General features: G+C 37.5%; 1 protein-coding gene across 2 annotated transcripts in view; it reads left to right on the top strand.

Moving 5' to 3' along the window:
- Positions 1-8,650: 8,650 nt before the first annotated feature.
- Positions 8,651-25,976, top strand: part of arhgap42b (Rho GTPase activating protein 42b) — a 78,703-nt gene continuing 61,377 nt past the window's right edge. Inside the window, exon 1 of one of the 2 annotated variants that reach the window (XM_085131039.1) lies at positions 8,651-9,015. In XM_085131039.1, coding sequence (XP_084987165.1) covers positions 8,862-9,015 — 154 coding nt within the window. In that variant the 5' untranslated portion in view covers positions 8,651-8,861. The remainder of the gene's footprint in view (positions 9,016-25,976) is intronic. The other variant, XM_085131040.1, reaches the window with a different exon arrangement.

The raw sequence follows: 25,976 nt of genomic DNA, 5'->3' as shown, positions 1-25,976 counted from the left end.
GTGCTGACTAATTAGACCACAGGATCAGTCTGTCTGTCTCTTATGATATTATATATAAACATATTATGAAAGATTTTATCTACATAGATAGACCTGCTTTCTGTGTCAAAAAAAACCTAAACTGATTAAATATATTTTCACTAAAATTATATTCTAATATTACATACATTGTTACTAGAATTTATTTATAGATGTTAATAACATTTTAAATGTTTTATTTAAAATTATGAATAAAATATTTTTTAATGGAACACATAAACTACAAGCTAATTTACCCATTCTCTGAGAAAGACAAAACTTAGAAGCCACTTTTTTAAAATTCTTTTTAAGGTTGTTTATGATGTCCTGAGAAGGTAAATAATAATAATAATTTAGATCTAAATAACTTTATTGCTTTGTGACATTGAGCAATGTCACATCACAGCCTGTTTACAATCTGCAGATGTTTTATGACAGAGGGATTTGTTACAGCTGAGCATCCAAATATCAGATGTCCCTTTTCCCCTCCTTCCTATAATACCTTGCATTTAACAGGCAGAGATGTTTGGCAAATCACATTGCACATGAAAGCTATGGGTATAATCTGCTTTCAAGAAAAAAAGATAAGTGTGAGATAAAACCAGGCATACATGAGCTGTGTTGGGCTGTGTTGATAGTGTGGTAACTCTGATGCCTTATCTGTGTGCAATATATATAAACATCCAAGTGTTGAAAACAGAAGTTATACCTACCCTTTCTTCTTCGGGGTAGCAATTTTTTTTTTTTTATCTTACTATAAATAAATTTTCTTGTATAGAACTTGACACTATAACAGCAGAAAAGCTGAAGGCAACCATTTAGAATTAGAATAAATCTTTAAAGTGGAAGCTGTCACTCACTTGGTTTGACTGACATAACTTCTGATGTGAGGCAAACGGAAAGTGGTTAGATAAGCCTTTTGTCTTTGTCTGTTAAATGCCTCGACCTTGGATTATTGAGCTTCTGTCAGCTGCAGTCTCCAATCCATGTTGCTTATTTGCCACCATTGTGCTTGTGTAAGGACATTCTGCAGAGGAGATGGATGGCACTTTTAAAAGTGTCTTTACAGACACTCAAGACAGTCATTAGTTGTGACCTCACCTGGCACGCAGGCGTAGGCTGGAAGACTTATTTTGTGATGTTTAGCGTTATGTTTGTGAGTGTGAAAATAATAACTTGACATTTGCAAGCAGCATCTGCTGCACAGTGAGTGCTATAATGAAAAATGTGGGAATGTGGTCTTACTCGTCCATTTTGGGAAAGTGTTTTGGACACATTGAGAAATGACTCGGTCCAAATGTCACTATGGGTAGTTTACTAAAGTTATGCCTGCTTGGATACCAAACTAATTTAACTAATGTACCAAAACATGACTGCGTGCTCATAAATCTGGAGATTGTTGCAGCAGCCTGTTGGTTTCCAAAGCTGTGGAAAAAGTCCATAATCTCCAAATATTAAACACTTCATTTGCACATTGTTATAAATGGCACTACATGACGTTTGTGTTTTAAATGTTCATTTAGATCATTTCTGCCTGGTAATGATTGGGTAATTTCTGCTTACATATTAGGCATTTTATTGTGTTCTACAATTTTGTGTGCGTGTGTGTTTGCTTTTCATTGTGCGTTATAAAAAGATGATGTATATTAATCGCAATAACTCATTGTCAACTATTTTAGGTATGCCGTGTCCAACTCGCTGTCAGACAAAACCTTTCATCTTGAGTGACACGGGGCAATAACCCTTTGAATTAGCAGGTCATTAAGGCCAGACTGTTTAACTTTTGAGAATACACACATCCATCCAGTTTCTTAACTGCTCACCCAACTTAGCAGGACACACACATTACATTTGAATCAATAAGTAATAAAGCATTTTAGCTCAATTATGTGCACTTAGTAATTTGGCCACTGGTGGGTAAACAGAGCAGACTTGACATAGACAATGTTTAGTTTGCTGCGTGTATTATTTGTGCTGCTGTTACACGGCATGCTTACTAATCCAGATTGTCTAATAATGACTTTTTAAAGCAACAGAATCTTTGCTATTCTTGTGTAATTACCATATTTGGCTGGTATTACTGCTATTCTGTAAAGGGTACCTACTCTTTATCTTTATTTGTTTTATTTTTATTTTCCATTTTTCGTTATGAGCATCTCAGTCTCATGTGGCCTTTGTGGCTGTACAGAATATGTTGATTTTGCATCAACACAAACATGTAATATTGGCAGACAAAAGTACAATTCCTTGAAAAGGAATTTCAGTTAGAAGTAGTATAAAGTAGTATAAGCCGTTGTTGTTGACTGCTTGGACAGCATATCTGTCTGCAATTTTTTTTTTCTTCCTGGGTCTCATAAAATGTCCGGAGAAGCTTGATTGAAAGGCGCAGCTGTGATGCAGCATGGTATATTGAATATGGTCTGTGAGGCATGAGTCTATGAGCCCTTGCTGAATTATATAATGGTTGATGAGGCTGGTACTGTTTTGGATATGTTGTCTCTCATGTGTGCCAGTGCTCAGGATTTGGCTTTTCTCTCTGCTCTGTGGCAGCATTTAACCTGTCAAATGATATTCTATGCATCACGCTGATGGACTGTGAAAATCTTAACTTAATCTTAATCCATTATAACCATGGAAACATGGGCTATATTAATATCGTTGCCGAACATAAAAACAGCAATGACTGAACCACTCAACCATACAGTTCTTTTAGTAGTGTGGGATCTTTTTAGGTATGACCCACACAAAGACCCTTTTTTCCCTTTTCAATTACCTGGCACAAAGCTTTAAGGATCCCAGAGAGAGCAAACAAAGCTTCTATCACTCAATCACCGTGTGCTTTTAAAATGGAAAGCCACGCAGTTATTAAGCCTTTCCTTCAAAACACATTCCTCTTCGAGAAAAGTGATTTCTTCTGAGAAAGCTTTTCTCAACTCACTGGTATTTTCCAAACATGAAATTGCCCCAATAACAGTTATTCAGCCTGAACTCTACAGATATTTTTGTTTCATCTCCAATAGACAAAGATTGCCTTTATGCCTTTATACTGAATGTGACATACACCTAGAATGTGTTGTTCGCATTTATATAGAAAATGCCTGACAACTTGGACATCTTAAACAGTGTGTTTCTATGAGGTTGCAGAAGTAGTTTATCTTATGGGGAAGAAAATAAATACTCAGCAGCTCGGTGACACTCAGTGTCACCAGTTGTAACCGCTCACTTATATTTACTCACTTATATACAGTATATTGGTTCACCGAAGAACATAATACTCCTCCTTTGCCTCTGGGATCTTGCCATATCACAGTGAGGCAATTTAAAATTTTCAAAGAATTGTTTGTGTGATTTCTCCTTTATAATACGCTCTGGGAGTTAATCTCTTTGGCCACTTTTTCCGTGTCAGCAGAAGAAATATTGGCTAGATTGAATAGAGAAACTTCAGGTGACATCGGACTAATGGGCTTTAAATTTAACCATGAGAAATGAAGATGATTGGAAAAGTTTTTGAAGGAGGTAAAATTATAATACAGCCTCCCTGAGGATGAGTCAAAAGCATCGGAAGACCTGTGTAATTCTCTCTCTGATGACAACCCTTAATACTGATTTATCTGATCAAGAACGTCTCAACAGCTTTCTCAGTTCTGCTCATGGAATACTAATAAACCATTTAATGAAGGCTAGTACAGCAAGAACTGAACAGGACTGGGGCCTTACATACAGCTGTGACCTCTTTTAATTTTTTTCTCTGCTAAAAATGTGCTTATTTTGTAGTAACTTTAAGCCATAATTATTCCTATAAAAATAATACATACTGTGGTGAATGGTAATACCACCGCTCACATTGCAAACCTTACTTAAATTCCCCTCAATCCACAAAAGTTACTAAAGCCTGGTGTTTGATGAAAAACATATAAGCAGTGGCACCATTTCCAACCAAAATGGCAATCAAACAGGATGTCTGGTCAAAAGCATTGGGTCCAGATGGAATAAGCTACAAAGAGAAAATTATCCAGTTTTACATGCAATCTGTTGTTTTCTGGTGGGACTAGAATATTGATGGGATCCTATGCTGTTTACGCCCAGATGGTTGAAACGAATTGTCTAATAAATTACACCAGTTAGTAGATATGTCTCAGAATTTAACCATAGTTCTTTGAAAGTGCCATTTTTTAAAAGTAATGAACAAGTATTTGTGATACGGGGTTTCATGTTTTGCTACAGAAAAAATGCAGTGGAAGAGTGTGTTTTCATATTGTACCATTATAAAAGCTTCCTCTCATTTTGACTTTAGATTTTTTCCTTGCTACAAATAGATTTGGAGTTTTCCTGGTCAAAGGGTACGTGATAAGAATATAAAGAGCCGCGGATCCTTCATTTTTCAGTGACATATTAGATGCGAACTATTCTTCTTTGAGCTAAAATAGAATCAAAGTCTTTTCTCAGATATGGAGGAAATCAAAAGCAGCTGCCAGCACTTGAAGCTCTAACCTGCATATATCTGGTTTTAAAAATAAGAACAAAGGTTCCTCTTTAGTGTAGTAACACTAAAATCTTTTAAGTACTATTCTCTGCTCCAAAGTTTAGCCACAGATTTTCACATCCACAGTAGTGATTGTCAATGTACCAAAGCATCTTCACAGTGTGGGGGCATGATGAAATTTTTCAAAGGGTAGTTTATTTGGCTCGATGGAGGCATGCTGCGGCTGAGAGGCTTGTTTTTTTTGAATATCTGCTGTTCCAAATTAAAGCCAAAGTCCCAGTGAAGCACACAAACTGTTTGCTTACAAAGCTGATGGAGCAGCTCTTGTAATTTATCACCCAGACTTAAATTTGTGCCTGGGGTCTGCCTGGACAAGTATGACCTTATGAAGGTCAATGAGGTAAAAAATAAAACCGCTTTGCTCCCGAGAACAACCCTTCTTATGTATACTGAGAAGATTTGTAAGTCAAAAGCTACACATGCAGAGACACAGAGGCAGCTTTCATGTGTGCTGGACTGTATTTACTCTTTGGATCTAACATTTTCCAGAAGATATGTCCTTTACCTGACACCAGATTCAACTCATATGCGACTGTGGCATTTCAAAGTTAAAAAAAAGGAAAAAAAGCTTACCATCCTAGTTTTCACTGTGCAGAGAAAAGCAATAAATTGAATCCCTGTAGACACTCCATGCTTTAGAGATGTCTCTTTCTGTAAAGAGGAAGTAATCACGCATAACTGCTCAAACATCATATGGACACAGGAGTCATAAATGAGAGCCTGGCACTTGCCACTTTGGCAGATTGCATTGTCAGGAGGTAAACAATGGAAAGAATGAGGAAGGACTCATCTGATAGGAAATGTCAGAGCATGATTGGATTAAAAAAAAAACCTTCTAAATTAGGCTCATTAATCACGAGCTAGGAAAACAGTGACAGGTCTTGTTCTCAAAAGCTCTCCTCTGGAACTAAGCTGAGTGCCACCCGGAAATTGCGCAATTACCTTAATACTTGATTTAAATGAAGAGTATGCATGGTGGTGTCAATTGTTAATTGAGGAAAACAGCTCATATTATTTAGAGGTAATTGCCATCACAAGAAATCTAGTTATCTAATCCTATCTTTTTTTGCATAATTAACAAGACAGCATTGCCTTGAATTCACTCAGATCAGATCATTTTGTGCAGGAATGTGACTGAATGTTTTCTATAGCATAGTCATAAATGTAAGCTGCATCCCGACCAGTAATACACGTCAAGTGTGACATCTTAAACTCTATCATCTCTGCACTTTCAGACGGAAAATTGAGAGCTGTGTATTGAGCAGATTTTTTTTTTCATAGTCCTTCTCAGTTATCATATTTCACCCAATAACCCAGTTCAGTACTGCAGAGTGCACACAGCAATTAACTTGAAGCAACAGGGTTTCCACTAATGTATCACATCTCTCTGCTCACTGTGTCAATGTAACAAACTGCACCCCCGAGGGCTGCTGCTGCAGAATGATGGCACAAGAGCTGGAATTGACGGGAGCATGTTAGGACCCAAAAACACCCCCCACCTCTCCCACCACAATGAGACCAGACAACTTCTCACAGCAACTGACTATCCCGCTGTGCGATGCAGCAATATTAGAGGAAATCTAATCAGAAGACCCCCGACTTGTGCATAATTTATTGCAGAGATAATTCACGCTTATTCTGCATGGATTAATGATATTTGTTGTGAAATCCAAGTTTTTTTTTTCCCCATTTGAGCTGCCCATTCTCAATCAGACGACATTATTGTAGCCCTGTTTAATGCAGTGAGAAAAAGGATGAGGATGTGGGAAAAGAGCGTCTCACATATAAATTATTTCCCCACTTGTATGATAATGCGAAAGATGTCTCACTCACTAGTGTGTGCAACAAGCTTGTATTGCTCAAGCATGAGTGGCTTGTATATGCGTGTGCAAATGCTCCAAGACTGTCCTTTAATGGGTCATAGTTGGTCTCCTTAGGTGAATTCACGGAAAATGATATGTGCACCGGCTCTCAATAGACTCATGTTGGCATGACTAATATGAATGTGCGAATGCCTTCATGAGTGAGGAGTACAGGGGCACAGTTCTCTATTGAGTCTCATCTTAATTAAACCAAATTTACCTCAAAGACTCTACAGGCGGCTATTTTAGATTGCAATTAGCCATGCTTCATACAGCTAACCACTCGTCCTCAAGTCTCCACTCGTGTGTTGTTAAGGCGGTATTTTTGACCACTTTTTTTTTTTTGCAAGATTTCTACAAATGCAGCATATGGCTGGAAACCAGCACATATTTATCTTTATTTTTGTGGAATTACTTGTTCATTGAACCACTTGCTTTCCTGCAACAATATACCAGAAAACATTATTATAGCTAATCACGTATCCCCAGGGAAACTGGGCTCCCTGGACTTTTATATCACATGCAAATGAAATATTTTAATGCTGGCCACAATGAGTGTTACACCTCTAAATGAATCCCTCCAGGATCCTGTTGAGTTTCATTCCCAGACTTGAGATTTCATCACCGTAAATGCACACGTGTAAGGACACACATGCTCCCACTGTTTTTGATTCCTCAGGTGCAGCCAGAGGCCAGTCCTTGTTCCAGTTTCACATGCTTGCAGCTGTTTGAGTGTAACTCACTTCTGCTATAAGTGAGGCATTTTCATCGGTGAGTTGCAGTCAGAGGAAAGTTAACTGTCAACCCTACAGATAATCACAGCTGAAAGAGTAACCCACAGAGGGTAATAGGGATGGATCTTTTTCAGGTGGTGAAAGCTTGAACTTATAGCGCTCACCTATGGATTGCAGTGCATTGTGCACTTTAGTTTTATGGTTCTCAGTGAAAAACTTTTATATTAAAACACTGCAGCTTGCTCACATCTCAGAAACACTCATATGTATCATTTTGAAATTGAGATTAAGTATTATTTTTTTTATCTTACTGTATTTCAAAATATAGTTTGACTACAGACCTACTGGCCATTGCTGGAATCTGATGGTAACACACAGTAACAATTCAGCTGCAGTCACATGACTTTGCCTGTAAAGGTTATCTGTCTCTGCTGATTTACCTCACTGCTACCTAGAGTAAGATCAGGTGTGTTGTTAGGAACGGTTGCTAGTTAGTTACCAAGGCAGAAATGTACAAGGCCACAGGGTGAAACTTAGAAAAAGCTTGTCTCTACTTACAGAGCTCCAGTCTGCTCTTAATTTTGAATCACTGGGTTGTTATTGCTTTTTCATTTGTGGGTTTTGATTATAGCCATTGCTGCAGTATCTGCATCTTCGTGTAGTTATTATTTTAATCTTTGCTCAGAGATAAAGCCTCTTTCTCTCCCTCTGGCAGTGTAAAGCATCAAAGGTAAAAACAGTCATCCAAAGGGTTTAGTGTGACTGGTGACAAAGCCTGTGCTTCACACCTACCAAGATATCTACCTGGAGTGTAAAATCATTATTGCTAACCTTTAGCATGAAGAGAATGTGACAAATCCCTGACTCCAACTAGGCTCTAGCTTAATTACTTCCATTTACCAAGGTATTAGTTTAGATCCCTCTTCTTAAGCTCTCGATGATGCCAGTGAGATGCCATGGACATCTGCAGAGTTTACAGTTCACAATATTAGAAAGCAGCACCACTGGCATAATTTGACCAAAAAACAGTATATTTGGTGCAGTAGACGCTTTAAGTTTGTGCTAAGATATCGTAAAATAACAAAAGTGACAGAGGTCATTTAAGAAATAAACCTGGATTTTTTAATGCAAAAGATTTCTATAGCATTGCATACTGTGGTTGTATCTGAGGCAAAACAAAAATTAGTTCCAAAATTCTTGCAATTGGCAATTCTTGTTTGTATTTCCACAGAAACTGAATTCAAATTTTAATCTGTCTATATATTTTCTCTTTTCAGTCATTTGTAGTTGATATAGAGATAAGTAGGTTGTTTTTTTTCGCTTCTTCTTCTTCTTCATTATTATTATTATTGTTATTATCATTATTATTATTATTAACGTAATTAGGAGGTTTAGTGTGAAACGCAGAAATCAGCTTAATTTTTCAATATAACTTTTTTCGTTGCATAAGTTAATGATGGACCTACCACATTTGTTGTAATCTGTCCAAAACTAACCAGCAGGAGTCATACGACCACTGTTTTTTAAGGTAGCCGACAAAAAAAGCGAAGAAAATCAAAGCGGAAGTGAGGAACTAAGCGGAGCAGGAAAAGTTTTTAGGGGGAACTTAGAAGTGGCTATTACATCGGAACTACGTGATGAAAAGTAAAAACCTTTGTATGCCTAGTTACAGAGTTTAAAAGCCAGCGTTGTCGTTGAGGGACAATGGGACTCCCCACTTTGGAGTTCAGTGACTCTTTCCTGGACAGTCCGGACTTCAGAGAGCGTCTGAAATGCCATGAAATAGAACTGGAGCGGACAAATAAATTCATCAAAGACCTCATTAAGGATGGGAATATGCTAATCACTGCGCTCAAGAGTAAGTAGCCCAGCATGGCCTTTTTTAAATTCTTTCAGTCCACAAATAAAACTACCTAAAAACCTAGAGGCGACTTTCAGTTAGCGGACACATTCATTATATTTCTTTCAAGACTTTTGTGCTAGTGTTTGAATGATCCCGTCTCTCTTTGAACTGAAGCCACCGGGAGCTGAATAATTGTTGTCCTACTGGGAAACATTTATATTACTAGGGAAAAGCTTAAATCTATACAAAAGCCACATAATTCATTATTAAGGTTGTTGCAATGCAAGGGATTTGTTTGCTTTGTGTCTGCTTCCCTGGCTTCAATGCATGCATGCAGAGGCTTGTCTAACAAATCCCAGTGTCAGAACTGTTAGTGTCATATAAGTGGGTTTCCTCTGCTTTAATATTCAATCATAAAGCCACTTTCTGACATATGGATAACAATACTGGGGGTTAATTCATTGATAGAAAACGTTTTTTCTCCGAAGAGTCACCGCTCAGAAGTAAGGAAAATACATATTGTGGGCTTTAATGTCTGCATGAGGATGTCAGTGAGGATGCCAGCATTCAATTTGAGAGGTCATTGTCCTCTCAAATTCCAAGTTAGGTCTCAGATTCCACCGTGCTGATTAAAGTCGACTTCCTGCTCTTTCCCTGTGGGGAAGGAGTTTGGTCTGTTAACGTCAGAAGTGTGTCTGTGAAATGGAGAAAGATTAGAAATATAGGTCTAATAAAAATGGAAAACAGCTGGGTTGAAATAGAATGGGAAGGGCACAGCATTGTGCCACAGTGTGCACACTAACCCATCACTCACCACTGTATTTTTTTTTCCACAGTTAAACTCAACATGGGTCTGTCAGACTTTGCTGTGAGACGGTATCATTCTTGTCACACTCTTATATTTTTAATCACCATTCCTATATGTTTTGCTTTTTGCTGCTCTTGTGCTTGAGGCAGCGAAGCTGAAATTGCACCTTAAGCAGGGAGTAAGGTTGCACTATCCAACAATTTACACATTTAAGCGGATCTATTATGCACTTTAGCAATTTTTTGTGTATTTCTTCTTGGACTCTTTTAGAGTCCAAGTGTGATTCACAGTTCAGAGTTATCTTGTACTACTTGGTGCAGACCCCAAATTCATAGGGTTTTTTTTGAGGCAAGATTTTCACCCTTCCTTTTAGCAAACTTTCTTCTGACTGGGTGGCCCTGACAAACCAAAGGTTTCAATGGCAAGTGAGCGGTGCTCCTGTGCTCACAGCCATTGACTGTTAATATACCATACCATGGGATAGTAAGTAAAACTAGGCTTGTGTCTGCTGTGTATTGAGCACTGAACTGAATTTTAATAAAGCACAGTCATGGCCTAAATTATAATAGTCCAAAACAAATTAACTTGATCTCACAAATGACACGTGTTGACTTAAATAACTCTTCTGGACTAATCAGCCAATTTGAAAAACAGGACACTGATGCTTATAATAACCACATCTTTGTTTTTTCAGTATCTAGTCTGGCAGAATGAGTATAATGGAAATTTATATTGATTAATGAACACAAAGGCATACAGTGTTTAACAAAGTGACTTTTAAGTTTAAGCTCTTTGCGGTGTTGTGCTGTATTTCTTCCTTCTGGTTTCAGTTCCATATATCTGTACTAAGCGTACATCAGATCAACAAAAGTGAGGAGCACTTAGTATTTGTATCACCCTGCCATACTGTTGTATTGCTGACTCTAGTATTTCTCAGGGCAGCTGAAGGCCAAACCTATTTCATACCTTTTTTGCAGGAAAACTGTTCTGTCAGTGGACAGGGCATCATAGGTGGACAGTAATACCCTTCTCAATGTTTTATTCACAACAGGGAGGATATGTCAAAGGCCTGCGCAAATTGTTTAATACCAAATAAGACCTTAACACTTCAAGATAGACTATGCATGCAAGACAGTGGCAAGTGGTTTGAGACTTTGATTGCCTTTGATGGGTTTATTGATGTAGAAACACTGCATAGTTAAGGTTCTACCACACACTCCTCCATCTAGCTGATCTGTTGCTATATTGAAGTTTGAAATGAGAAATTCTTATTAACCAGTGTTTCGTGTTAGTGCGTCATCTTCCACAGTAAATAATCCTTAAACATGACCACAACATTACCAGTGTTTGAGCTACTTGGAAGGAATTTTCCATTGTGTTTGTCTTTCCTTTGTAGTCATGAGTGTCTCAGTCCTTTAACTGAATGCCCAGTTTCAGTCAGGGGTAGGGAGAGAGTGCAGGAAGTGAAGAGACGGAAGTAAATTATTGATGGTCTTTAACTTGGGACGCCGTAGAGGTTTATGACCCTTTATGACCTGTCATCAGCGGTGACATTACTGGAAGATATTTAATGGATCTTTTTTCCTAATAGTTATCATCTCATGTTTCACAGCTGTAAAGTATCCTATAATGTATCTTTCTTTAAATGCTGTCTGAGTGAATGAGGTCTGTTGAGCCAGGTTGTTAACGTATTACCTGCAAAGTGGTTGGACATGTACTGAAACTGCACTAACTGGCTCCATATAAAGTCAAGCATATGTTTGTTATGGGTAATTAAAGAGGGTGCTTTTCTGGCTTTTAGGATTAGAAAAGAAATTTTGTGACTACCATTGTTGCAGTAGTGAAGGCAACACTTTTGTCTGGAGTCTGTGACGTTTTCACATTTTAGATGCACTCTATTAGTTGGGCCGAAGTTCAAGACATTTTAAATGTTTAAATACTTATCTCACACGATATCTTTAACTTTTTGTCATCAGTTGAAAATTAATTCTGTAATCTGGTAACAAAACCAAACATCCAGCCAAAGTCGTAAAAAACTATTTCTAGTCATATGTAGAACAAGAAGACTAACAGATGGTATGGCTCCCCCAGAGCTCTGGTCTCAACATGGAGGTGGTCTGGGATTACATAAAGAAACAGAAAACAGTGAGACAGAAGGACTTTGACTAGTTCTCAAAGATACTTTAAAGAAAATACCAGCCAAATACCTTGAACTGCTCAACTTGCTACATCTTAATCTCTGTGATGACTGTTAAAATATACCTGTAATGTGCATATGAATGTGCAAATGTTTCCGTATGCTCACGAACCAGCCTTGATCGTGCAGTTACTTTATGCAAATACACAGATAAAAGAAACTGTAGCTTTTCATGAATCAATCACCATTTAGATATTACAAATCTCTGTACCTTTGGTACTTTATATAGGCTCAGTTTCATGAAGATTGGAAAGGCTGTCTAAGCTGAGGTCAGGAACAAACATGACATGCATATATTACGATCATTATGGTATGATATGCAAGATACAATCAAAAGGTTCTTTGACTGTGAATATACAACTCAAAGACCTTACCAATCATCTCTAACTAGTGACTTGTTGCAGGGATACACAGCTCCCAGCACTCCAGCCACTTTTGAAGCTATTCTTGAAGTCCTGTTCGTTAAGCTCATCAAGGACAATTCGTCATAAACCCTGGATCACTTCCAATCTGACAAAATGGCAATACTTCAGCATAAATGTTTTGGGGCAGTCGCTGAAATCTGATGGGATATGACTGCATTGTAGTAGTCAAAAGGTTGCCATCTCACCACAATTCAGATACCTTTAGGTAGAGCAGGGCGATAGGACCAAAAATATTTATCACGATATACATTTGAAAATTTGCGATAACGATATAACTGACGATATAATTGACACTAGACAAAATACTTTACAACTCCACAACTTTATTAGTGCAAAAAAAACCCATCAATGTATTTTCACTTAAACAAGCAGCTGTTTTTTATGTGCATTAAAGTTATATAAAAATGTAACAGTGCAAATGCTAATTCCTTGCTGACGGTTTAACCAAAAGGCATTTCCAGTGGAAATTGGCCGACACATCCTCAGCATAACCATGTATAATATCCACAAAACTTAAAGAGAGGTTATACACACACAATACGGTAATATTATGTTGAAACACAGTACGTATCACTCCGCGAGGCGCCTGCCTACGGCAGCCGTAATGCTCCGACAATCCATCAAGCGGTGCTGGTTCGTAGCTTAGCAAAGTCGTACTAAAACATTTGTCAGATTTTCGAGCGCCGTGTGCCACATAAAATCATTTCGAGGTGAGTAAACACAACCAGAATTCATACATAAGGCCCATTGTCAGTTTTTTTTTTTTTTCATTGTCAGTTTTCAGAAAAATCAAAGGATTGATTTTAAGTGTGCCGTATTTTCCAAAAACACGGTAATAACGATGGCTAGCATGCGCTACCAAAAATAGTGCTTTGTTGTGTATCTGACGGACGAAAGCTAACCCAGTTCCACACGACTGAAGCTGCAGCATTTTTACAAACCAATTCTGGTTCATCCGTTTCATTCAACGATCCGCTTTCGCCGCCATGCTTTTTCCGACGTGTGCGTATGAAAACAAAGGCACTGCGCATGCGCGTTTTACCCATATTCTATCGCGATATTTAATTTTTCTGTCGTTGCCCAAAATTATACCGGTATTACTGTGAACGGTATGATATGGCCCAGCCCTACCTTTAGGAGCCTGAGGACGTTACAGTAAAACTTTCTATTGATAGTTTAACTTTGTAAAACCCTGCTAATGTCCAAGAAAACAAAGTAGATTCTTGTCCTACTCCTAAGCTAATGTGCCTTCAGTTTTAGAGATTGTGACTTCGTCTATTTTTGAGCCCAACTCTCATCACTAGTAATGATTCTTGACGTCAAGGTTGTCTGAGGATCCATGCTCTATTGTGAAAAATTACACAAGTGGTGACATTACATAGAATACATACTGACACATGTTGCTCGCATGTGTCAGTGCTATTCCCAATTTATCACTAAGAGAAAAAAATGTAAACTTCTTTGTCCCCCTTCATATTAATACTAATGATGAAGGTTGTGGTTGAAAGATTTCTGTTTAAACAGTGTTATATATCAACAGTAATTTGGTCAGGTGGATGTAAGTTGCACGGTTTACACCTGTTGTAAATTACTAGTATTTATTATACCCTATACTTAACTGCATTAATTCACTAATTATCACTTTGGTAGAAGGGTGGAAGAACCACAGATACAAGGTAAATTATCATACATTTAACATGTGGTTGGCAAGTTTATTTTAAGAGTATAAGAGCAGAAAGCCACAGAATTGGAGGCTAGTGTCTCTTATATGAAATCTATTTGGTACCTTCTGTAACTTATGTGATGCCAGTGTCTTTACTATGCATCAAATTGTTTGATTAATATTACAGGTTCTACAACATCCTTTAAGAAATTTGGACACAGATACTCTTGCTGTATTTTCTATAGAATGAGTTAAACCATAGTGCATAACAGAAAAAAGTGATAAAGGTAGCATCATGTAACTATTCAACCATGAATAGTTACAGTTACAGAGAACATACTCATGGTTGACAGGCTAGTGACATTTATAAATATGTATGAAGAACGTGTAAAATGATGAGCCATAGCTGGTCTTACTTTGGCAAGGGAATATCTAAAGACCTACGTAGACATGGGCACACATTCTTTTGGGTGACAGCTTGTGTCCATCATACATAATTTGTACGTATTTGTAACACAGTGAACAAACAGTTTGTTCCTTGCACTTCATCAGAATGTACTTTGGTTAATTGTGCATCACCACACATCCTCCAGATATCCACTGTTCTGGCCCGGAGCTTGGGGTTCCCAAAAAATTCAATCCAAAACTCCAGGTGTTCCAGATGCTGTCTAATGTTATCTTCCTGCAAGATAACAAGTTCTAATTGAAAGCAAAAAAGATCTCTAGATCTTTAGTATTAACTTTTGTGACATCTAATGTGTTTCAGTGAGTGGAGACAGATGAGCTTAGTATAAAGTGGAAGACATGGTTTTATTATGCTACCTTATAATATATCTCTGCCACCGCCCCATAGCCATGCCTTTCAGCAGTGACGGAGTGATGCTTCCTCCTTAGGATATACAATAATGAATGGCTGACACGCACGGGGACTGTTATTAAAAAAAATCTGTATTTAAAAAATATGTAAACAGCAATTCTTCCCACTGTGCTTAAATAATTTAATGCTTTTATGTAACTCAATATAGTTATAATTAGTTGCTGGTATTTTATTAAATAAAAAGATGACTTATAGGCTTTTGTCAAAAGTGATTTCACAATAGCTTTCAGCTTTGGGAACTCTAAGTGTTTGTTTGTCTGAGGACAGATGATGCTCCCAAGGCTCAGCCACAGGAAATGTCCTGTAAACATGCTTGTATAACCATCCCCCATCCGCCCTCAGATAGCATTTGGCCTGACATCATTCTGCTTTACTGTGTGGGTGTGTGTATCTGCTTTCTCAGTGTCTGTGTCTGTTGGACTGTGACTAAGGCAGACTGTGTGTTGCCGGATTATGCCATTTATAATATATTGGTGCTACTTTGACTACATTGATGAATTTTAACTCATGTAATGGAAATGAAATATAGAGGTAAATTATGCGACTTGTTTAGCAATAAAGCTGAGAGAAGCGGTAAGCATAGCTGCTGGAGACGTGGATATTATGTGAACGGATTTTGATAAAAGGATTAGACGTTGTATTCCTAAAAGCTGCTTCCCTTCAGACTGTGCAAGAAAATGTGTTAGACTTCATATTGAGGTCTGTTGTGAAGCACTCTGTTGTTAGTCTGTCAGTCAAACTGATTGTCACAAAGAGTACACCGTTCTCAAGCTCACAGTTAGCTGACTTACACTGAATGCCAGGTATTGTGGTTCATATGTATTTCACCTCCATAACATTCAAAATTCAATAATTAATCATTCAATATTTTTTGTGTGCGTCATCCTGCATACAAACTGAAATATATAAATGTATATATAATACTGTGTAAAATGTTTCCGAATCCCCAGGCAAGTTAAGATTTTGCTTGGAAAATTTGAAAGTAGGTGCAGTGATTTATTCAAATGTGTAATACATGGAAATACAGTATAATACAGTGAAAACAGAGTTTGTACAATTCTAGTGAGCTTGAAAGTCAGTATTTGGTAGGGCAACCTTCTCTCCTCAACTCAGCCTGAACTCTCTTAAACAAGGTTTCTAATAATTGCTTTTAGTAGCATTCAGGAAGTGTTCTTGAGGATTCTTGAGGAAATTCAAAGCTTTTCTTTGGATGTTGGCTGCCTTTTGTTCCATTCTGTCAAGAAGGAACCACACTGCTTCGATAATTTGGTGGTTTGGGCTCTTAAAAGGCCAAGAGGCAGTCATGACTAAGTGTTCCATTGGGTGGTTTTCCTATAGCAAGTGCTTTTAATGCATTAGAAGTGTGTTTGAGATCATTGCCACACTGAAAAATGACACCATTTGGTCATAATTTTGTCATTCACACTGTGTCAACTGAATAGCTGGTTTAGGGTTGAAATGCAGTCCTAAACCATTACAAAAACCACCATGATTTACAGATGGCTCTAGATACTCACTGTGGTACCTCTTTTACTGGTGACATTTTGAACCAAAAATGTCATCACATCATAAGACATTTTGCCACGTATAGTCATATGTAGTTTGGTATTCTTCAGCCTTTTACCTATTCCTTTTCTTAAGACTGAGTTCTTGACCGCCACACTTCAAGTGAGGCAGCTTCTGATAGGGCTTTGGTGAACAGTAGATCAGCTGAAGAGAGGGCTACATCTCTTGGGGCCTGTGTCAGATATTTGCTGGGGGATTTTTTCTTAAGAATTTGACTTTCAGATACTGTTCATCTGTTGTAGATAGTTTTTTAGACCTGACATTTCATTTTCTGTCCTGTACTTGTCCAGTTTTCTCAAACTGTTTTGTCATGTTTTGAAGGACTAACTGTTCACCGTGCTGAAATATGCCACTCTTTTGAAATCTCCTTGTTGGTGGAAAAATACTCTTTTTTGCTTGTCAAATTGTGCTTTCGTTGTCCTTTTTCATAGATTGAGCTAAACAAATGGGAACAAATTATGTTTTTGGAATAGGCTGCATTTAACAATTTTTTTAAAAATATAATTTAAAATTGGTGCCTGTTGTGTGTTGACATAACACTGGTTCATCCTTGGAGTTAGGTGTCTTTTATCCGCTTGAATCGTTCATAGGTCAGTGTTTAGTGACAAGGCCTAAACTGAAAATAAGTAAAAAAGCTAAAAAGCTAAATGTCCTTCGGAAAACTTGGAGGACAACTGAAGACCGCTTTAGAAAAATGACAAGAAAGTCTGACTTCTTGGAAGCAAAATGTAAAGAAATGATGGGTGGACTTTTTCACAGCAAATGTATACTAAATGTGTACCAGTATATACTGACTAAAAAGATTTGTCCTTTATATTTGTCCACAGTGGGTTGAAATAAAACATTTAAAAAAAAAGTGATTTTTTGGCCAACTGAATTATCTTTCTTTAAAGTCTGTACTTAGCTGTTCTTTTACTAAATACATGCTTCGTTAAGTCTTATATTGAAAAAGGCCTTTGAGAACTGTTACTACTGTTACTACAAAGTAGTAATCGAGCTGATTTTATCAGAACTTTTTTATTTTTTTGAGAAATAAGTTCATCTCTGTTAGAATTTGTACCAGATGTGTTCTCTATGTGTCTTCTGAAAGAAAATCTCTCACCTCAGTCTAAAGGCAGTAGACCTGGTGATAAATGGTAGGTGCTGGCCTGTCTGCCTTTCATTTTTTTTCAATCCCGCAGAATTGCAGGGGTAATAACTCTGATCTTTTTCTTTGGCGCTAAAGAATAGGCTGTAGCATTGCATCAGCCTCACATCAAAGACTCAGTGTCAGTATCTTACATCTTCTAAGTTGTTTTCAGCAATTTAGATAGCTGGAAATGATGCAGATGTGTATTCTGCATGAATATGTGGGGAAAGATGGTGTTTTTCCTCTTTCATTCTGTGAACCCTAACAAATTTGTTGAAAGAATTAATTAGCTAATGCTTAATAGGCATAAAAGCAGATTTTTGGATATAAGTCATTGTAAATGACAAATTCACTTTAGTGCATAAAATAATTGAAACATAACGATACCTAGCTTCACAATAATGACGTGCAGTTCTTCTAAAAAATACTAAATTGCTGGATTAACTTTCTTTGTTTTGAAATGAGAAAACAACTGTTGTAATTGGAACATGGGGGACTACCACGTAGGATTTTAACTGTGAAGTATTTTGTAGATATGCTGTTGTAAACCCAAGATTTCAAACTGAATCTCTCCCATTAGTGCTTAATACATTCATATTAAGACCTCTCATGAGTTGCTAATTTATTATCCCATCTTAAACCACATTAGGGGGTTGAATCTGCTAAAAATACTAGAGTTACTGTGGACAAAGTTGCCTACTACAAATGCAAGTTACAGTCATTGCTGGATATGTATCGCTGACAATGCCATTAATGGCACATGATGTCAACATTTGAGAGGTATGTTTTTCACCATTCACCAGTAACAACAGACTATCCATGAATCCCATTTATCTCTAATGAACACGTAAAAGTAAACAACAATCTGCTGGAAATTGGTATTACATAGCCATGTGTTTGTGGAAATCCTAAGCTCTCTATTAGTGTGGGGAGTTTTGTTACATAAATAAACTATTACATTTTGGTTACAAAGCTGTATTGTTAGGCAGGGTTTATTCTAAGTAGGCTAAGCTACAGCTGATTACCATGCCATGTTAATGACCTACTCCAAAAAGGCCTGAACAAAAACTAGTAATAAACACTCTAACTGCCGAACTCCAGAATACAGCTGGATATATTAGATGAGGCTTTGTTTCGAACAACAGCTTGCGGTGGGAACGTTTCGGTATGCTCCGTGAGTGCAAAGGACTGTCTGCTGGCTCTGATGCACTATCTCCCCTGCTGGGTGACTGACAGGCAAACGTAATAGTAAGCAGGTGGAAGAGGCCTTACCTGAAGGGCCGCTCTTCCATTACAATCCCTCCAAATGGAATCAAAGTGGCACAATGCACCCCACTGTTGCATCAAAGAGATCTCCCCATCTCTCATTAAGCTTGGTGCACAAAAGCTTTCCCCTTTGAAGACCTTCTCATCTGAAATCAGCAGTGTCTCACTGACAAGATAAAGTAACTACGGTGTTTCTCATTGCAATGTTGATATATAGGCAAAGAGTGATCTGTCTCTACAAAAAAAGAACATTATTGCAGATTGCTTTTTTTTTGTTTGTGTGCCTCAAGGAAGGCAAAGATGTACAGCAAAGTCAAGGAATGTAGCTTGTAAATGTGACACAGAATATCTTAAACTCACTGTGAGTCATTTGGGGGAAGTGAAAACTTGTCGCTATTTAGCACAAACTGGAGATGAGTGCATAGTAAGGCTTTTTAATGGAATACAATTATTCCTGCGACTTAAGGTTTTAAAAGCTTTTCCGCATCAATTTGTGTTAAGGTACTTCATTAAAACCCCAAAGAATTATTTAGAGGAGTGAAAGCACAACAAGGATGCTGCTGTGTAATTAGTGTTATAATGAGTATGTCAGTCACATTGTACGGTGAACCGGGGGTGCAGCAGACAGATGTTGGAATATGCCTGAAATTTAGCAGGTCAATTGGATAGTTTCTAAGATTCTTTCGAGATATGTTTCTTGAGCTTGCAGGGATTTTTGTGTAGAGGAAGTCTGTCAACTTTAAAACTTATTTTGAACTTAGTGAGGGTTTCAGAAATGTAATTGTTTCATAACCACCATCTTTGCGACTAGGGTTTAAAAGGTTGACATACTAGGAGAAAGTTTCTTGTATTAAACTGAAGCCTGGATCAACTAGAAATTGCTAAATGGATTTCAACATAGTATCAGTGCGTTTTACAGAAAATGAAGTAATAATGTTTGATTTCCTGCTGGGGAAATTGTTTCTTTTTCATGCTTTGGATACTAAAACCCAGGAGGGTGTTAATTTACATATAAAAGTGCCATAATCATGATTATGTGGTTCAACCAGGCACAGAAACTATATGTTTTATTGACTGAGATATAGTTGCCACCCCAAAACTAAAAATAACTGAATTGCTCTTGTAGAGTGTATGACTGCTATGACTATCCGTATTAGTCAAGTCCTAATAGTGAAATAAGTATGCAGTGTTTGCAGGAAGACTTTCAGTTTGAAATGTAGTGTTGTCCGTGTTTTGTCAGGCAGATGGAATTTGGTAGTATGTGGTTGCCCTGGAGATGAGCTAAAGGTTGTACCCAGGGGGTTTTGTTGTGCGATGACTGACAGCCATAGTCCTTTCTCATATCTCTCACACTGGGCACTAACTGGCATAGCTTTTCCATCCAGCAATGTCTTGCCTGGGTGGTCAGACCTCTGCTCTTTGATTAAAACCTATACAGGAGGATGGTACACAATACTATTGTTCCTTCAGTTATCTCTTACTGCATTCCCACTCTGAGAAGACTCATTGCTGCAAGTTAAATACTCTAATAGGAAAATTCAGTGCAGACTGAGCTAAAATGTGTGCTGAGTATATAATTAGACAACAATGTTTTAAGGTGTTTAATGTAATGAGTAAAATCAGAAGTGGGTTGCTTCCTTTTTTCACCTCTCTTACTCAGGCATCAGTATTTTTTTTTCTTATACCAGTGTTTCACTTCATGTGGTAACATTTTCAGATTCACGCCTTATACGAGTCCTGTTCCTGACAGAATAGGTGTATAAGAATAAGATGAAATACTGAGGGAACCACAGAGACTATAGTTCCTATATACAATGTGTCCTTTATTCCATATTTTCTTCCTTTCTTACAGAATGAACTACTGATGTTTGGTAACAGTGTTACATGTGATGCATATTATTATATTTTCTTGATATGACCAACACAGAAACTGAATTGCTTTTTGAAGTTGTGAAGACTTTGCATTTATTGTATTTAGTGACAGTCCACTATGCATTGGAGGCTACAACTGCCTTAATTATTCATAGCATGCATTCAACAAAGTGCTGGTAAATGGCCTGTATTTGTATAGCGCTTTACTAGTCCCTAAGGACCCCAAAGCGCTCTACACAACCAGTCATCACACACACATTCCCACCCTGGGGCGCACTGACAGAGGCGAGGCTGCTGGACACTGGCGCCACCGGGCCCTCTGACCACCACCAGTAGGCAACGGGTGAAGTGTCTTGCCCAAGGACACAACGACCGAGACTGTCCAAGCCGGGGCTCGAACCGGCAACCTTCCAATTACAAGACGAACGCCCAACTCTTAAGCCACGATCGCCCCGCTGGTAGCATTCCTTAGAGTTTTTGATACTTATTGATATATGATAGCTTTACAAAATTGTTGCAGATTTGTAACCAACACCTTCATGATGGATCTTGAAATATATGGTAAATGGTTGCTTTTCTACTCTACCTGAGTACTCAAAGTACTTTTTACAACTTGTCTCATTCACCCAAGCACTTCTTTCTGTGCTTTCTAGTACTTTCTATCTAACATTCACACACATTCATACTCAGAGAGCAGCTTGAGGTTAGTATTATGCCGAAGGCATGCAAAGTGGAGCAGCCAGGGATCGGACCACCAAACTTCTGATTAGTATATGACATGCCCTACCTCCTGAGCTACATTCACCCTAATCTAGTAACTGTGGAGGACATTTAAGTTGCAAACTCTGTTTAAGACTATATGAGTTATGTGACATTCACATCCTGCTGAAAGTGCCCATTAGAACATAACAACACTGTAGTTATAAAGGGATGGACACAGTCAGCAACTGCCCAGTTAGGCTGCTGTGTGTAAATGATGTTCATATTGGCCCAAGAGGCTTAAAGTGGACCAGAAAGCAGCCCTTGTCATTATACCATTAGGAGCAGCTCAAACTGTTCAAGGTACATGTTAGGAGAGATTCGTGCTTTCTACCTCCACCATATGAACGTTACAGCACAAATCAACACCGATGTCATTACCCATATTACAAATTAACATGTTTCCAATGTTCTAATACTATAGATATATGTTTATATATATATATATATATATATGTATCCTGGCCAAAATAGAGTCTATTTTGGCCAGCAGCATAGATAGCATGGCTATCTATTTACCAGAATGCCTTACCATTAGCCAGTGGTACTACCCTGCCAATTTTGTGAGCCTGTGCCCACTGTAACCTCAATTTTTCTAATCTTAGGTGACAGCAGCCTATTGGGCACCAGTAGCAATGGAATGTTCATGAAGTTTCTTGACTGGTCTTTTAATTCTTTAGCAGAGTAGATTTTCTTGGCCATGTCTGCATGCCAGATGCATTGAGTTTGCACGGGTGTAACAAACAAACTGTCCAGTGAGTCTGTGCATTTAGATGCAGATTTCCAACAGTAAACATTCACGTTCAAACCAATAAAGCCTGCAATATGTTATGCTGATTACACCTTTACTGTTTCCCTGGGGATAAAACAATTAAGCTGTTCATTTATCTTCCTTTATACTGATCCCCCTGCCATTTATCTTTGCTGCTGCTAGTTTCAGTGGGACGGTTTCTTTGTAAGTGGTTGTGCTATATTTTCTGGAATATACATTTGATGACCAGCGGGTCAAAGTTATTTGCGCTAATCCCTGATCTTAGTAAATAATGCATTTAAATAGAAAACAAATACATAATTGTTGCGCTAGCTCTCGTTTAAACATTGCCCAAAGTAAAATGTGGTACATTTGTTTTCCCATTGAGGTATAGTTATAAGCGAATATTACCAGAAAGACTCAAAAGACTCAAATCTTGTTCTTCTACTTCTTTGAGCTGCTTCCTTTAGCGGTTGCCACAGTGGATCAGTTGCCTCCATCTCACCCTATGCCTAGCATCCACCTCTGTCACACCAACCCACTGCATGTTCTGCTTGTCTATATCCATGAACCTCCTCAGTGGTCTTCTTCTTTTCCTCCTGCCCGGCAGCTACTTATTCTATATTCTTTCTTCAATATATCATAATTCCCTCCCCTGCACATGTCTAAACCATCTCAGCCTTGCCTCTCTCTTTGTCTCCAAACCACTCAACCTCAGCTGTCCTTCTGATATACTCATTTCTAACCCTGTCTGTTCTGGTCATTCCTAGTAAAAACCTTAGCTTCTTCAAACCTGCTACCTCTCTGCTAGCTCAGCTTCCTGTCTTTTTGTTAGTGCTACTGAATCCAAACCATAAATCATAGCAGGCCTCACTACCATCTAGTAAGCCTTCCCTTTCACGTGTGCTGCTATCCCTTAACCACAAATCACCCCTGACACTCATCTCCACCTTGCACTCTCTTCTTCCCTTTTCTTGTGCACTGTCCATCTCCACACCTTGTACCTTCATGGTTACAATTACTCATTCACACACACGTATGTATACTAAAATCTATTTTCACAAGCACATTTATACAAATATCTAATTTATTATAAGATCTAAAGTGTAAATCAATCAGTCTTCAGATCATTCTTCATTATATGTGGGTATAAAAAACTCTGCCAGTCAACTCACCTATAAATATTATACAGAAGTACACACAATCACACATATTATACTCTGGTTTCAAAAAGAGCAGTGATATCAGGTTTATTACATAGACCTTCATTGTTGTTTCCCTAGTCTTTACTTTCTTTGTGCCCACGTAATTCATAACACAGCTGCAGAAATTGAGCTGCGAGTTTGACTGCTTTGATAGTAATAACAATAGTTTTTAGATGATATTAATCGCCCATCAGTGGTTTCTTTTTAGTACTAATTAGAGTGAGTGAGTAACGAACAAAAGTATTGTAATTTTTGTCAGCTATTCAGGAAAAGAGCGCAAAAGTATTGACCAACTTCTGAACTTGTTTCTGCCCCAACCACTGTGCCAGCTACATAGCTCATGCATAAATAGTGTTAATGCTTATTATGTGTAATCTAGTAGTTTGAAAAAGGTTGGAATGAAGGACATTTTTTTTACCTTTCAGAAAAACCTTAAAAATTGGGAGCTGCTTTATTTATTTACGTTGCTGCTCATTTGCTGAGGTATAGCTTTGAGGAGATGCATAACTTGAATGCTGATGCTGAAAGTATCCCTTTTTGTTTCAGTTTCATAATTATATTTTTTTTCTACAAAGCTCATTCAAAACCCTTCTTTTTAAGAAGAGCACCCAATCTTTTTAACAGTTTAATGTTTCCCATGAGCAGCCCATAACTCTGTGATTAAAGAACAGGAAATCAATACAAACTGACTCCATCACATTTACTTTTGATAATATAAAGATTTCAAGTCTGTGTCGACTCTTTCATTTGTTATTAAGCTGAAGTCTGTGAAGTCAGCTCAAGTGAATTTATTTGTACAGGCCAAAATTACATGCAATGGTTTACAGAGATATGAAACATAAAAATACATTAAAAACAAGAAATGAAACAGAATCATCAACATGTCAAAGAGAAAAAAAATGAAAAGAGAAAAAAATAAAGTACAATTAGCTAAATAAAACCAGTTACACAGAGACACAGAGAACAAGAGAGAGAGAGATGGAATGAGAAAACATGCTTGCAAATAATAGTCACTGCAGCTGCATAATTAACATTTCTCTCCACCATTATGAAACCATTGGACTGAGTAACAGAACATTACCTTTCTGAGCGACAGAAACGCCACCATTTCCTAAACCTTGAGCTCTTCTGAACCTATATTATTTGTAAATTCAGTTCTTTTGAGGAGAGAGAAGATTTAGTATTGTTCAAATAAAAGTACATTTGTTCTATAACTATTAAGATTACTCAAGATGTGCCGTATAGTACTAAGGCATCAATCAATGTCAATTACCTGTGCAAATATTATTCAGCTATCAATATTAAGCAAAATGCTTAAAGAAGAACCTCTCTGAAAGTTTCTTGAAAGTATCCACAGACTTTCCTTCCTTAACATTTTGAGGTAGACTGAGTTTGGGGGCAGATTTAATGGATGTCTACCAATTTGGCAGTGGAATATCTAAGAGTGCGGATAAGGTGAAATTTTGGTAATATTGCTGAGATGAAAGGCACAATTAATGTGCGACTTTATGCTCAGTCACTCCTAAATAAGCATGACTCTTAATATCTGGTTTTATCCTGTATGTTTACTTGCCAAATGAGCGCCTTCAATTTCATTGAGGTAAAATAATTTACCTTTTATCTTCATTAACTTTTATTTATTTATTAATGCCAGTTAAATCCAGGGCTAGAGTTCAGCATATATAGTTGTGTGTCATTTGCGTTACTATGGCAATGAATATCGTAGCAGTAGCAGACCAACACACCTGAATTTTTCATCACCCCAAGAAGTGCCATTAGATTCCTGATCTCCACAGCTGAAAAAGAATTTCCTACTGGAGATATTTAATCCGATTCAGGAAATAGCGTCATATTAGGAAAAACCTACAAGTAGTCATGATGGTGAATAAAGTAATCAAATTTGCCAAAAGCTAAACATAAATTAAAAACAGCCTTAGCATCATAGTTGAGTGTTAAATCTCTAATTATTATTTTATTTAATTTATTTTTGTGTGCGGACAGGCTTGAATGCCTTCTGTTTAATGATTGTTGAGACAAAGAAAATAAATACAGTTTAAAAATATACTTTAACCTGGAAAGTGAAGGTTTGCCTTTTATTTCAGCCACACAATTATATTAAAGACAGGAGGTAAATTTGAGAATTGTCTTTAGTGCAGATGAAGAATGTGGTGGGGTTAATAATATTTTTTCATATATATATATATATATATACATATATATGTGTATATGTATATATATATATATATATATATATTAGGGGTGCAACGATACACAAAATTCACGGTTCGGTTCGGTTCGATACTTTGGTGTCACGGTTCGATATTTTTTCGATACAAAAAAAATGTTCATGCCTTTTTATTAATTTGTCATTTATTAAATTTTCACGGCACATTCTGCACCACATCTCTGTGCGTTCATCATTTGTTTGAAGCCAGCTCACCTCCTGCAACCACTTTTC

The sequence above is a fragment of the Neolamprologus multifasciatus genome, chromosome 14 (genome assembly GCF_963576455.1).
Source record: "Neolamprologus multifasciatus chromosome 14, fNeoMul1.2, whole genome shotgun sequence".
Taxonomy (NCBI): domain Eukaryota; kingdom Metazoa; phylum Chordata; class Actinopteri; order Cichliformes; family Cichlidae; genus Neolamprologus; species Neolamprologus multifasciatus.
The sequence above is the reverse complement of the archived record's forward strand: the minus strand, read 5'-3'. Positions and strand labels throughout refer to the sequence as shown.